At 51.9% G+C, this 13,356-nt stretch overlaps 1 protein-coding gene across 1 annotated transcript in view; it reads left to right on the top strand.

Annotated features, from left to right (window-relative positions):
• The first annotated feature begins 2,935 nt into the window (after positions 1-2,935).
• Positions 2,936-13,356, top strand: part of LOC122377802 (trichohyalin-like) — a 56,716-nt gene continuing 46,295 nt past the window's right edge. Inside the window, exons 1-3 of the mRNA XM_043358235.1 lie at positions 2,936-3,222; positions 8,557-8,716; positions 9,074-9,256. Of these exons, the coding sequence (XP_043214170.1) occupies positions 2,936-3,222; positions 8,557-8,716; positions 9,074-9,256 (630 nt within the window). The remainder of the gene's footprint in view (positions 3,223-8,556; positions 8,717-9,073; positions 9,257-13,356) is intronic.

Genomic DNA, 13,356 nt, shown 5'->3' on the forward strand with positions numbered 1-13,356 from the left:
ATGCAGTATTCGTCGAGGCCCAGGAGGTGGTAGGGTAGCGGCACCACCAGACCAAGCATTCCTGCTGTGGTAGGCCGCCTTTTGGATTCTTAACATCAAAACTCGCGACCGTGGAGCATATGGAGTGAGATCCCCGGAAAGCGTGCCGTGGCGGGATGTCGAAAGCGGTTGTTAATTTTTTAAGCCTCCCACCGCCCCGGACTATGAATACACATTTCTTGAAATATATTTTTTATCTGTGCTTCGGTACACGAGCTTTGGGTGGTTACGCTATTCGTCCAATATTTATTTTCGGGGGGGGGGGAGGGGCTGGAGTGGAGTGATGGGAAGTTTGGGTGAGTTTGATGGGGAGTAACAAGAGGTATACCATGAAGCTGTAAACGGAGTTTTGGGGAATCATGGAATGGAGTAATCGGGAGTAATTATGAGGCAGTAGGAGAGTCATTGAGAGTAATGGAAGGGAGTTTCAGGGAGTATGTTGTTTGTTTTGATAGGGTAAAGGAGAGTAATGAAGAGTTTTCTAAAACGGTAGGGAGAGTTACAGAGAGTTTCTCGAGGGAAGTTTTGGGGTGTAATGGAGAGTTTTAGAGGGGTGTAATGAGGAGTACCACCTGGGAGTTTTGGGGTGTCGTTTTGGTGAACTCCCCCTGGGGGTGTCATGCGGAGTCAGGATTTTTCTCAGTGAGGGAACTTGAAATTCTGCCGGCATGTTGGAGCTATTTTTACATTTTGGGGGTCAAAAATCAAAAAAGAAAGTTGAAATTTGGGACATCAAATGTTCTATCAAATTTCATTCAAATCAAATCAAATCAAATCAAATTCAAAAGTTCTCTAACATAGAAATGTTCCGTTTTTGAAATTTTTGAAAATTTTGGATTTAAGTAGGTACCTAGCTGTTTTCCAAAAAGAGAGTTTTTGGACATGGCAACGACGCTGTCAGTGTCATGAGACATAGGCGATTGTCATTCCATTGTCTGTTTTGCATGGCATTTTTGTCTCTAATAGTTGCAGAAAACTATTGACGAGCACGTTGCTGGGTTATAACAAGCAAAAGCCGTAGTCTTACCAAAATCGTCGCAGACTGTGACGTATACCTACCATCTCCTAAGGCACCAAAATTGATATTTTTTATTTCTTCTTCTGGTGTAAAAACCATTTTGCCAGGGAACTTGAAATTCTGCCACATAAAATGTCATAATAAAGCCACCTAATCTGGAAAATGTGAATGACGTGGGTTATGTAATTAGGAAATGGGAGATGTTTAAAACCGTGACTTTTTTTAACCCGCGCGGGGCTGGGGTCTCCAGCCGAACGCGCGGGGCTGGGGGGGGGGTAAATTTTACCCCCCCCCCTGTTATCTCCCGAACTAACGATCCGATTTGGAAAATTCAAACGCCAATCAAAAGCTCTCATCACGAACAACTAGAAACATGTACTTAATTTAAAGTTTGAGGTCAAGGTCAAGGTCAGGTCAAGGGTACAAATTGCAAATTTCTACAGTATCGGCCTTGCACCGTAGTTGCCGAAGAATGGAGTCATGGACTGAGACTGATCGCCCAAAACGTGTTCTTAGGCTACCAAGACAATATTCGTTGCATACAATATCATTCAGAGGTCAAGGTCAAGGTCAGGTCAGGTCAGGTCAGGTCACCAAAAAACAAAATATAGAAAAGGGCATGTGCGACACATGTTTTATGGGTCATTTTACTCATAGAATTCAATAGGCACACTCAATAAGTGATATGGACCACCTCTGGATGAATTTCAGGTCGAGGTCAGGTCAAGGTCAGGTCAAGTGAGGTCAAATTTTGAAGTTGGTTGTGAAGGCCTAAAAAGGTGTCTATCTGATGCAGTTTTTCACGGCGAATCGAATGGTGCTATTTTTGTTTCCGTACGAGGTCTAAAACTTCCAAAAAAGTCATTTTTCAAAAATTTTGTGTATCGTGACGTCATAAAATTTTGAATAACTCCCACATTTTTGAACCGATTCTTCTAAAATTTGGTATGTAGGTGCACATAGACCACTTCTTTGACATATATTCCGGTTTTTTCGATAGACTCAAAATTTTGGATTTTATAATCATTTTCCCAAGAAAGTCAGTTTAAAAAAAATTAGGCCAAAATCCAGAATTTTCAAAAAACCGAGATAGCCATTTGATAGACAAAGTAAAATTACGTATAACCTTTTTTGTTACGTCTTGATTCCTTTGAAAATGAAGATGTTAGCGGCGTTTGAACTTTTGCCGTTTTTTAGGCGAAAATGGCGATTATGACGTCACTAAAACGTCAATTTCTCAAAAATTTTCAGACGGATTTCGCTCAAATTTTCAGGGTACGTGTCAAATTGATGTAAGAAAAGGTACTGAAAGTTTGGCGGCGCTGCGCGCCGCCGTTTTTGAGATATCGCAAAAATTCGCGAGGAGGGGTAAAATTTACCCCCCAGCCCCGCGCGGGTTAAACACCCTCCTGTACATATGTTCTTCTATACACGTGCAAGGCCCACTCTCGCGCTTGCTCGTTTGTCGCCCCAAAAGGCGTCTTACTGCTATATGGTAAGGTTTCCGGGAAGCTCTCGGGCTGCTTTTGATGACAGTTCTGAACCCATTTGCAGAGCTCCATGATAGACTGTCTGATGAACGGGTGCCGCGGAGCTGTGGGTTCTGTATTACGCCGCCGTTTAGTGACATGGCCCCGGCAGATTTGTGGTGCGCTGTGCGTTGGACGGCTGACGGCGCCGAGGGAGGCGGTCCCTCCCGCCGGGGCGGGGCCACCGGTGATGGTCCCTCCCACCAGGGGCGGGGCCGCCGGCCAGCGACCGCCGCCGCCGGGAGCGGGGGCGGAGCCAGCCACTCGCCCCGCCCCGCGCCGCCGCCGGGCGGGGGCGGGGGCGGGGGCGGCGGCGGCGGCGGCAGTGAGGCGGCGGCGGCGGTCGGGGATGGCGCGCGGCGCTTTGCTGCTGTGTCTGGTGCTGACGGCGGCAGCGGCAGCCGCCGCCGAGGGCGACGCGTCGCTGTCGACGCGTCTGGCGGCGCTGGAGGCGGCGCAGCGCGCGGACCGCGCCGAGCTGGTCCAGCTGCGGGCGCAGCTGGCCGGCCGCGACCGGCTGCGGGAGGCGCTGCCGCAGCTGGGCCGCGAGCTGCGGCAGCTCAGCCGCCACGTGGGTGGCCAGGCGGCCGTGAGGGACGAACTGGAGGAGCTGCGCGCCGAGATCGGCAGCTTCAGGTGAGCCGCCGAGCCGGCGTGCACGGGGAGGCGCGGCGCGGCCACCACGTGCCGGGGAGGGATGTGCGGTTACCTACTCTGTTCATGTTAGTGTGGCATGTTTGCGTTGCATGATATGTTGATCGCTGTCTATGTCCCGGGACATTTACGCTGCCTTTGTCTATGTCCCGGGATGTTTACGATGTCTTTGTCCATGTGCCGGAATATTTACTCGGCCTTTATCTCTGTGTTGGTAAGCAACAATTGATGCTGTTCGTGTCTATGTGCCGGATCCTACATGCTGTCCATGTCTCTGTGTTAGCAGTAAATATGCGGTCAGTGTCTATAACGTGCTGTGTATTACGTGCTGGGACATTTACGTTGTTCAAGTCTCTGTGGACAGCTATAAACGCTGTCCACTCAGTCCGTGTCTGTGCGCGGCGGGTATAGTAACACCGCCAGTCTTTGTGTCGATAATATGTTGCTGTCCTATGGCCCTTGTCTGTGTGTGTCGGGATATTTATGGTGTCCGTATCTCTGTGTCGGCAATACAAACATATGCGCTGTTAAACGAGCAAAATCGGTAGGCGTTTCTATTGCACTCACAAAAGTATGCAGTAGAAGATTCAATGCGATTCTTTAACCCGCGCCCTGCTGGGGGGGGTGTTTGAACACCCCCCCTTGTGGTTTTAAGCGAATATCTCAAAAACGGCGGCGCGGAGCGCCGCCGTTTTTGGTACACCTTATCATACATCAATTCTACACATGTTGTGAAAATTTCAGACCAAGGTCATTCAAGGTCAGGTCACCAGGTCACTTGAAGTGACCTCACCTCATAAAAAGTTTCAATGTCTGTCATAGCTACACCGAGAGACCGATTGCTTTGAAACTTTCAGCGGTTGATAAGGGTAACAGTATCTATAAAATGTATATCTCGGAATTTTGATATCGGTGACCTAAGGTCAGGTCAATTTTGCGACCTCCCCATTATCCCGGCAGTTGCTGGGGTATTTCGCCACCCACCGTTTGCTGGGGGGGGGGGGGGGCGTTAAACGCCCCCAGCCGATAACTCGAGAACCAATAGGCGCAGCGAAACGCACGAGGCGGCAAACGAAAGAACGCCACGAGACGCTTCAGATGAGTACTTTAAAATTGAATTTTGAGGTCACAGGTCGGGTCAAGGTCAGGTCAAACACCTGAAATCGGGCTTTCAGTAGCATGGACTTCAGGACTTCGCAATGGGCGCCTCTCGTCATAAACTCTGTCAAAACGGTGCAGAATCCATCATATAAGGCCTACAAGAGTGTCAGCTCCATGTAGGGGTCAGTAAAGCATAGGTCAGGGTCAAGGTCAGGTCAACCGGGTAGGCACATATCCCCGAAAATCAAAACTGATATTCGCAGCCTATGACACATGTTTTATGGGTAATTTGGAGCGTAGAACACGATGGTGACATTCATTTTATCATATGTGTACGTGTTTGGCTTAAAAAGTTCAATTTAAGAAATGCATGTATCATGGTCGTGAAGTAGTCACGAGAAATTGCCAAGATTCAGTTGAAGATTTTGGAAAATGCGGAACGATAATCAATAATCGAAGATAGCCATTTGATTGTTCATGGTATTGGCAGTCTAATGGCGTTTACGGCATGTCTGTATGTCTATTCTGTGATTTTATATGATTTTATGAACATATGCCGTTTTTGGCCGAAAACTCAGAAATCATGACGTCACTAAAACTTCGATATCTCAAAAAATTTTCGACCGATTTTTTTTAAACTTTGTCACAATAAACTTCAATCAATTCCCTACAGGTACCCAAAATTTGGCGCGCCTGCGGCGCGCCGTTTTTATGCTATGGCCCGGCGAAAAAAGTGGGGGCGTTTAACGCCCCCCCCCCAGCAACTCGCGGGTTATAAGTCAATGGGAGAAAATTGAAATGCGCCTCTTTTGGACGAAACACATTATAAACACTCCCAAACACTGAATTACAAGTGGTTTAGACACACTGAACATGAAAATGGTGTCCGTGACCCTTGTTTATGCCCTGAGGTCATCTTAGGTCACGAATGGTATCTAACAGTTTTTCGCAAATAACTTTTGATAGAGGCATGCTAGAGCGATGAAAACGCCTTAGATGTGTTCAGCTCGACGATACGGATCGACTGATATGCAACATGACCCTTTCCGGTCAGGTCATGACCTTGACCTGAGGTCAAATTTTCAAGTTGACCTTTCAAGGTCAAGTTATAGTTCATTCGATGCGTCTTGACGAGAGGAACACGATGCCGGTAAAAGTAAGCTCGTACAAGGCTTGGGTCAAAAGTTATTGCCGCAAAACTGTTTCCGAAAAAAATCGGCTATTTTTGCAGTTTTTGCCCCCTGCAGGCAAAACCGTTGACGTTAGGTCAAATCTGAGAGAATTATTCAGAAAGGGCGTTAATAGGGCTATCGAATGTGCTTTTCCGCGGCGCTGTAGCTCTATTGGTTCCCGAGTTATGCGTTGGCTTCTTGGAAATTTTCGATATTCGACCTGGAAATCGGCGAAATTTTGCCTTCAATGACCTCTGGTGACCTGACCTTTGACCTGACCAAAAAATTGACCGAAGTGATTTCGTCATTATTTTTGGCGCTCTTTCGAACGCCGCCTTCCGCGTATCGCTACGTGGCCCAGGAGCCGAGTTACAAGGGGGGGGGGGTGTTCAAACACCCCCCCCCCCCAGCAGGGCGTGGAAATCCAGGACCCCCAGCCGGGCGCGGGTTAAGACCTAGAACCGCAGAAGAACCGGATGGAATGAACTAACTAGCACGTAAGTACCTAACAACTAAAACAAAAACAGTTTTCGTACACCGCAAAACGTGTGTAGTGTGTACCTACAAGCATTGTCGGTAGTTCCTGTAGATTCGGGACAGCGTTTGGGCAGCTCGATAACAACTGACGACTTCATTTCGACCGTAGACGGCTTTGAGTATTTAATTTAGATTGGAAATAAGTAGCCCCTATAATGGGTGTCGTTTATAGAGGACCCCAGCCCTTATACAAATAATTTATGTATTCTAACCCCTTAGCGTTGCGCGGTACACTAAGAATTGCTGTGTAGTGTGTAGGTACTAGGTAGATAGGTATTGTATTGTAAAGTTGACCGTCAGAGCCCTATACCAATACATTTCGGGGCGGGTAGCGCCGGCGGTAAGTTGCATGCAATATTTGTGCGTGTCTCGTGTATCTGGTCGTGTCTCGCGTAGTGTGTCGTCTGGCAGTCGGGACCCTATACACTGCCGGCCGGCCGCTGGTTCGCGGGCCGCTGCACGGGGCGGCCGACACTCGCCTATCGTTGCGCGCGGCGGCCGGCTCCGCGCACTGCACGCGGTGGCCGGCCGACACCCGTTTGCGGTTGCGGGCGGTTAGTCGGAGGCCATTAGGAGCTCTGATGGCTGCCCGGCCTTCCTCACTAACGTAATTATGTCATATGAAAACCGCAGCGGGAGCGGCGGGCGGCGCGGTGTGGCCAGGGAGCGGGACGCCGGAGGGGCACTGCGCCGGTCGGGCGAGAGTCTCAGCACCGGGCGAGAGCCTCTGCTCCGGGGGAAAAGCCTTAGTGACGTGGCGAGAGCCTCAGCACCGGGGGAGAGCCTCAGCACCCGGGGAGAGCCTCAGCACCCGGAGAGAGCCTCAGAGCCGTGGAGAGTCTCAGCGCCGGGGTGAGAGCGCCAGGCAGCCTCGGCAACGATGGTGCAAATGATGCGTCACCGTCTTTCTCGATGCATGGGCTGGATTTTTTGACACGCTGGAGGCACGGCTATCTGCCAAAATGTCGATGGCGGCTGATGTTAGTGTGGTGCTGCCTTAGTATACCCGGGCGCCGTCCGTCGGCAGCCTGGCCTCGGTGACGGGCGGCACGCGACACCGCCCGTCAGTGGTCGGTGACAGCTCACTCAGTTCCACACCGCCGCCCGCTGCCACACAAAGCAACGTCGTAGTAGTTTATTGCTAATGGATTGCCCGTCTTTCTGAGGTTCAGCTGCGATGCTCGGACGATCCATGCCAGTGGTTATTGCGTATCAAAACTGAACCTGCTCATCGTGAGCCATGCGAGGTGATGTGGAAATAGGGTACTGCGCAAATTGCTGCGCCCGGCTGAAAAGTTTCTAATGCCCCGTCCGACCGGACATAGTCCCGGGTAGTTGGCTACGGTCCCGAGACTGGGACTGCGGAACGGGACCTCAGGATAGGCTGCAGATGCTCAGAGTGCTGTGGCATGGGGTCGGTGGGGATACTGAGCCGCTGTCGCCTGCCGACGGGCTAAGTATCCCCACGTAGGTATCTCCGTGTCTCCGGGCTCCGCATCAGCCGTATCTCCGTATCAGCCGTATCTCCGTATCAGCCGTATCTCCGCATCAGCCGTATCTCCGCATCAGCCGTATCTCCGTATCAGCCTATATCTCCGTATCAGCCGTATATCTCTGTATCAGGTGCTGAGCGGCTGTCCCCCGGCGTTCTGCAGCTGGCGACCGACCGAGGTAGGCCGTCACAGGGTCTGAGAGAGGGCGTCGCGTGACGTTACGCTCCAGGGCGACCGCTAACGGGGTACAAAACGGCGCGTGCGTGCCGTCACAGAGGCGGGTGGATCGGCGGGTCGGCGGACGACCCGCCGGGCGTCGATGGCGATCCCGGGGCGCAGGACTGAAATAGTCAGTTTACCTATTGCTGAAGTCAGACACCCCCGGTGTGAGCTGCGAGGTGCCGGATGATGGGTATGTGAGAGTGAGAGAGCTGTGGAGGCTCTTTCAGCCGTGCCATGAGCGAAATACCGAACAAATATTCCCTTTATCATTAATTTAAGTGTCTTCGGACAATTTTCCGCTCTCTAATGCCGATTACTAAGAGAAGTACATGTGTCAGTGTCCCGTCCCACCGTCCGCGTGCCAATGGCCCATGTCGGTGTCAGTGTCCTTGCGAGTGTTCCATTCCAGTGTCCTGTAACTGACGGCCCCGTGTCATTCCCCGATATCTGACGATCCCGTGTCAGTATCCTATAGCCGACGGTCCAGCTGTCATTCCCCTATAGCCGACGGTCCCATGTCATTCCCCTAGCTGACGGTCCCGTGTCCTGACGGTCCCGTGTCATTGCCCTACAGCTGACGGTCCCGTGTCAGTGACCCGTGTCAGTGTCCTGTAGCTGACGGTCCCGTGTCATTCCCCTATAGCTGACGGTCTCGTGTCAATATCCTATATGGTACAGGTCCAGGTTTATAATTTCTGGCTTGCCGCCGTTTGGCGATTTCGGCCGAGTGTCTGGTTGACGGCCCCGTGTCATTCCCCGATATCTGACCTGACGGTTCCGTTCTGTTCCAGTCAGGAGGTGCACGCCGTGAAGGCGCTGGGCCGCCCTCCGCCGGTCAGCGCCGACCACACGACCGTGCAGTGGCTGCGTGAGCGGGTGACGTCACTGGCCAGTCAGCTGGCCGAGCTGTCGGAGCGCGCCAACGCTACCGAGCTGCTGCAGCTGCGACAGGCGAGTGCCGACGGCTGGCGCGGGCGGAGCTCGGGGTGCAGCTGTAGACAGGGAGCACAGGGTGACCGGGAGGTCAGGGGAGGACATGGGTCACGGGGAGGAGGCAGGGGTCACGGGGAGGTCAGGGGTGAAGGGAGGTCAGGGGAGGACAGAGTCACGAGGAGGTAAGGGAGCCGCAGCCACTTGGTCACGTGGAGGTCAGGAGAGGACGGTAGGAGGAGAGGACAAAACAGCCCCCCCCCCAAAAAAAAACGGGGAGATACATATACGTCTTACTTTCCATTAGGTATGCACGACACATTTGCGCCCGGCCTATACGCACCAGGTTTACCGGTGTTATGCCCTGGTGCGCGACAGGAGTCGGCGGACCGCTCTGAGCAGCTGCGGCTCGAGCTGCGCCAGCTGGCCGAGCGGCAGCAGCAGCTGCGCGCGCAGCACGAGGCGCAGCGCAGCCGGTCGGCGCAGGTGGGCGCCGAGCTGGCCGAGCTGCGAGAGGAGGCCCGCCGGCAGCAGGACACCTTCAGCAGCCTGCTGCGCGAGGTCAGTGAGCGGGCTGTCGGCCGGCCGACTGTCGGCCTGGCTCTTCTCTCTCTCTCTCTCTCTCTCTCTCTCTCTCTCTCTCTCTCTCTCTCTCTCTCTCTCTCTCTCTCTCTCTCTCTCTCTCTCTCTCTCTCTCTCTCTCTCTCTCTCTCTCTCTCTCTCTCTCTCTCTCTCTCTCGCTCTCTCTCGCTCTCTCTCTCTCTCTCTCTCTCTCTCTCGCTCGCTCGCTCTCGCTCTCGCTCTCTCTCTCTCTCTCTCTCTCTCTCTCTCTCTCTCTCTCTCTCTCTCTCTCTCTCTCTCTCTCTCTCTCTCTCTCTCGCTCATTTCCTTACTTTCCCTTACCCGTAGTTCCGCGGCTATTTTGCATTTCGAATTTTCTACCTTCGTATCGAGGCCACGTTGTCAAGAAACATGGCAACAATATCGATGCAACAATCGATGACAGTATGGCAACAATCGATCACAACGGCGTCGATGCGAAGGTCGAAAATTCGAAACGAAAACAACAAACGACTACGACTACGTATTAGTCGAAAAAACGTACGTTGAATTACAATGTCTAGTCGTTCAAGCTTGAAATCATACTCTATTAGTCGCACGTTTGCTCGTCTTTGGGTCACCAGGCGTCCGTCCAGTAATATCATTGATGCATTAACGGGCGCTCCACCGGAATACTGCTACTGGTGTCAGACGACAGCAAAGAGCAGGGTTATTTATACAGCGGTAACTACGTGCGCATGGGAGACAGCGGCCGCCGGCCACGGCAGCAGCCTCGCTGATACGAGGCTCCCAAACGACCGGTGGCGGCTGCTGCCCCCCGCGGGGAAAGTCACCTCCCGGGAACACCGCCCCAAGAACGCGGGGTCACACAGTAACATTTTTTACCGTGACCGAAGCGCGGGGTCACACAGAAAACACATGTATCTTGTCTGACCGGGAGCGGCCGTGCGTTCCACGTCCCCGCGGCGGATGTCAGCTAATGGCGTAACCCACGCTCGGCGTTCTCAGACAGGGAGACACGTAAAGGACCCAACGAGTCCCTCTGTTTCGGCGGGCCTGTGACTAAAAGGCACCGAGTGAGGTCGTCCGTCATGTTTGGGCGTAATAAAACTCTCGTCTCACTCGTTTAGAGTATGATTGCTCTCTCCTGTTACCACTAAATGTGCTGCTTAATTGCTGGTCTTTTCGAGGCTCATCAAGTTGTGCAGTTTGTTTTCTAATAGGCATTTCTTTTTTAACTACAGGGCTGTTTCATCGAAACTTTCATTGTTGCTCGTTTATCGACTTAATGAGTAAGGAACAAGTAATGCGGATGCCAATGGCCCTAAATCATTTGGCCAGTTTCTCTTTTTTAGCTATTCATAATTGCCTGTCCCGTAGCTCAGTTGGTAGAGCATTGGACTCCCGGTAGTGAGAGCCCGGGTTCGAGACGCTCCGGCGCTCGATATTTGAGACTCCTGACGGGGATGGTCTGCGGTTGGTGGGAGCAGCCGCAGCCAGTTGAAGTCAGTTGAGTGGGACAGGCCGTGTCCGGCTTTGAAGGGCACGTTAAACTTTGGCATCTAAATTCTCCCGTTACCCGGAATTGCGCGATCGGACGGTAGGGGTCGGGGTCTACGCAACAAGCTCTGCTTAGCGTGGGTTCCGGCTCTGTCAATCCGTCCATTCAGACATTCGAGCTAAATTTATAAAAAAAAAATAATTAAGCTATTTCCGTAACAAAACTAACAAGAAATGTCTCACCGGATTGAGATAGAGGCAAACTACTGTACCTAATGAGTTTATAGTATATGTATGATATAAATAACCTCCTTTTGAATTGGTTTTACTGGGCCGATATGGTATCTATTTTATGTCGCCGTTTCGCTCATGGTAGCGAGTCGATGTTAGCTCCGTGTCGTCTCTGTGGCCGTCCCTCGGTCCTGGTCTGTCGTTGGCTCGGTGTGCACAGCTACCCGCCCCGGCCCAGCGCTCGGGGAGCTGGACGCTGCTCCTGCTGCGTTTCTCCGCCGCCGACCGCCCTGCAGACCCTCTGGCGGCGGCGCCGCGCCGGGCCGGGGACTTTCTCCCGCCGACCGCCGTCAGCCGTGTACCCGCCACACTGGCGCACGCCGCGGCCGGGCCCATGGCACAGGGCGACCCGTATCCTTGGGGCGACCCAATTAGGCCAGCGCTCGGTCCCGCCGCTAATTAGAAGTGTGAGAGTAATTAAGGCGTCGCTGCAGACGGTTGCAGCGCCGGCAGGAAACGGACGCGGATTTTTAGCGAGCGGGCGGGCCGGGCGGCGGAGGCGGCTCTCCCACGCCGGGCCGGGCCGGGCCGCTCATGGGACACCGCTTACCACCGTCACCGGGTGACTGGTGCGCCCGCCAGTTCACCCACCGGTTCACCCGCCAGCTTACCCACTGGGTCACCCATCAGTCCAGCGCCGGCTCCTCTCTCAGAACTGATCACGTTGCAACCAAACATTGCCCATGCAATCACAGGCCATAGACCAATTTTACCACATATCGAGGTGAAAGTCCTGTAAAACTTGTCGTTGTACGAAATAAGCATATGTAGGGGAGAGTGGGGTAATTTGGCCGCTTTTTTTTAGAAAACGATATAACTTAAAATTGACGACACATTTCTGCATTTTCTCAACGCTGGCAGGTGTCGCATTCATTTTACTTTACTGGACAGTGAACTTGAAATGATAGAGTAATTACTTATATCGAAATTGTGACGTATTACAAAGATCTGCAAGGCGGCCAAATTGCCCCACTAGCAGGGTTATTTGGCCGGGGGTGTGGGGCAATTTGGCCGGTGTTAGTTTGCGGTCGGGATTTTCTGTTATATTGCGAGTCAGCTTCAGATTCAGCAATGACGTGTGTCCTATGACGCATTTGCCGCATTTTTGAGGTTGGCTCAGGGGTCACAGGGGTCAAAATAGCCAAATTAGCGGCTCTAGATGCGATCACAGTTTTTTTTACGAATAACTTTTGAAGTAATCAAGCTAGGCCAAAACTTCGAGTACCATCGTAATTCTCTCGTCAGTCCGCATCGAAAGATATATGTGTTGACCTTGAGAAGTCAAGGTCAAAGGTTGAACTCAGGTCACGTTGCATCAGGTCGCTTGACCTCAAGGTCACGTGATTTCAAGGTCATCATGCATATCATTCGATGCGCCTTGGCGAGCTGAACAGAATGAGACCATTTGTGCGGCTGTACCATTTTTGTGTAAGGATTTATTAGCAAAAAACGTTTGGTAGCCTTTGATGACGTCACATGCTCTTACAGTTGGCCAATCGGAAGTAAGGCATCAAAGTAGTCAAAGTTGTTCATGAATCATGTCATTTATGGTACAATTGACCATGAAAACTCGGCCGTCCCAGCATAGTGACCATGAGCGCACCGGCCAAGTTGCCCCGCTAGTCCCGGCCAAATTACCCCATATTGCCATTCTAAAAATTTTTGTCTATAAGGTCATCACGGCTTTACGGAATTAGATAAAATTGCTCTTGGAACCACTGAACACCCCTAAGAATGGCGCTATAATGTCTGAATTCGTTTTTAGCCCGAATACTACATGTTATACAACAGAGCCTATTTTAAGGGAATTTGACTGGGGGGGCAACCTGGAAAATTGTCTTTAATAATCCATTAACCCTCGCCCGTATTGGTGTTTCCAGTAGCGAGCGTACAGGGGGGGGGGGGGTCCGTTGGACCCTCCCCCTTGCCGTTTCGCCCCTGATCGAGCTAGAGCTTCGCGGAAAAAACGACCGTGTTGCCCGTGATGAAAGGAAGCCGATTATACCCAATTTTAAGGTCCTAGGTCATCGGTTGACCTTCCAGGTCAGGTCATTGACCCAAAAGTCGGGAAAATCGGGACCTGTTAGAGCGTCGTAAAGAGTGGCTGCTATGGTTTTTCGGGGTGCTGATCACGAATGTCATGTTAGTTATGATCATAGATGATGTCTTCATGCATTTAGGCCAGGTCAGGTCAGGTCAGGTCAACCAGTAGGTAAGGGTTTTGCCGGGTATTCGTAGTAGGTGGCAACCGCCTCTGACAGCTTCGTAACATGTTACGAAGGCACCAAAACTACTTCGTAAATGGTCAA

Source organism: Amphibalanus amphitrite, unplaced genomic scaffold, assembly GCF_019059575.1.
Source record: "Amphibalanus amphitrite isolate SeventyFive unplaced genomic scaffold, NRLGWU_Aamphi_draft 000006F_arrow, whole genome shotgun sequence".
Lineage (NCBI taxonomy): Eukaryota > Metazoa > Arthropoda > Thecostraca > Balanomorpha > Balanidae > Amphibalanus > Amphibalanus amphitrite.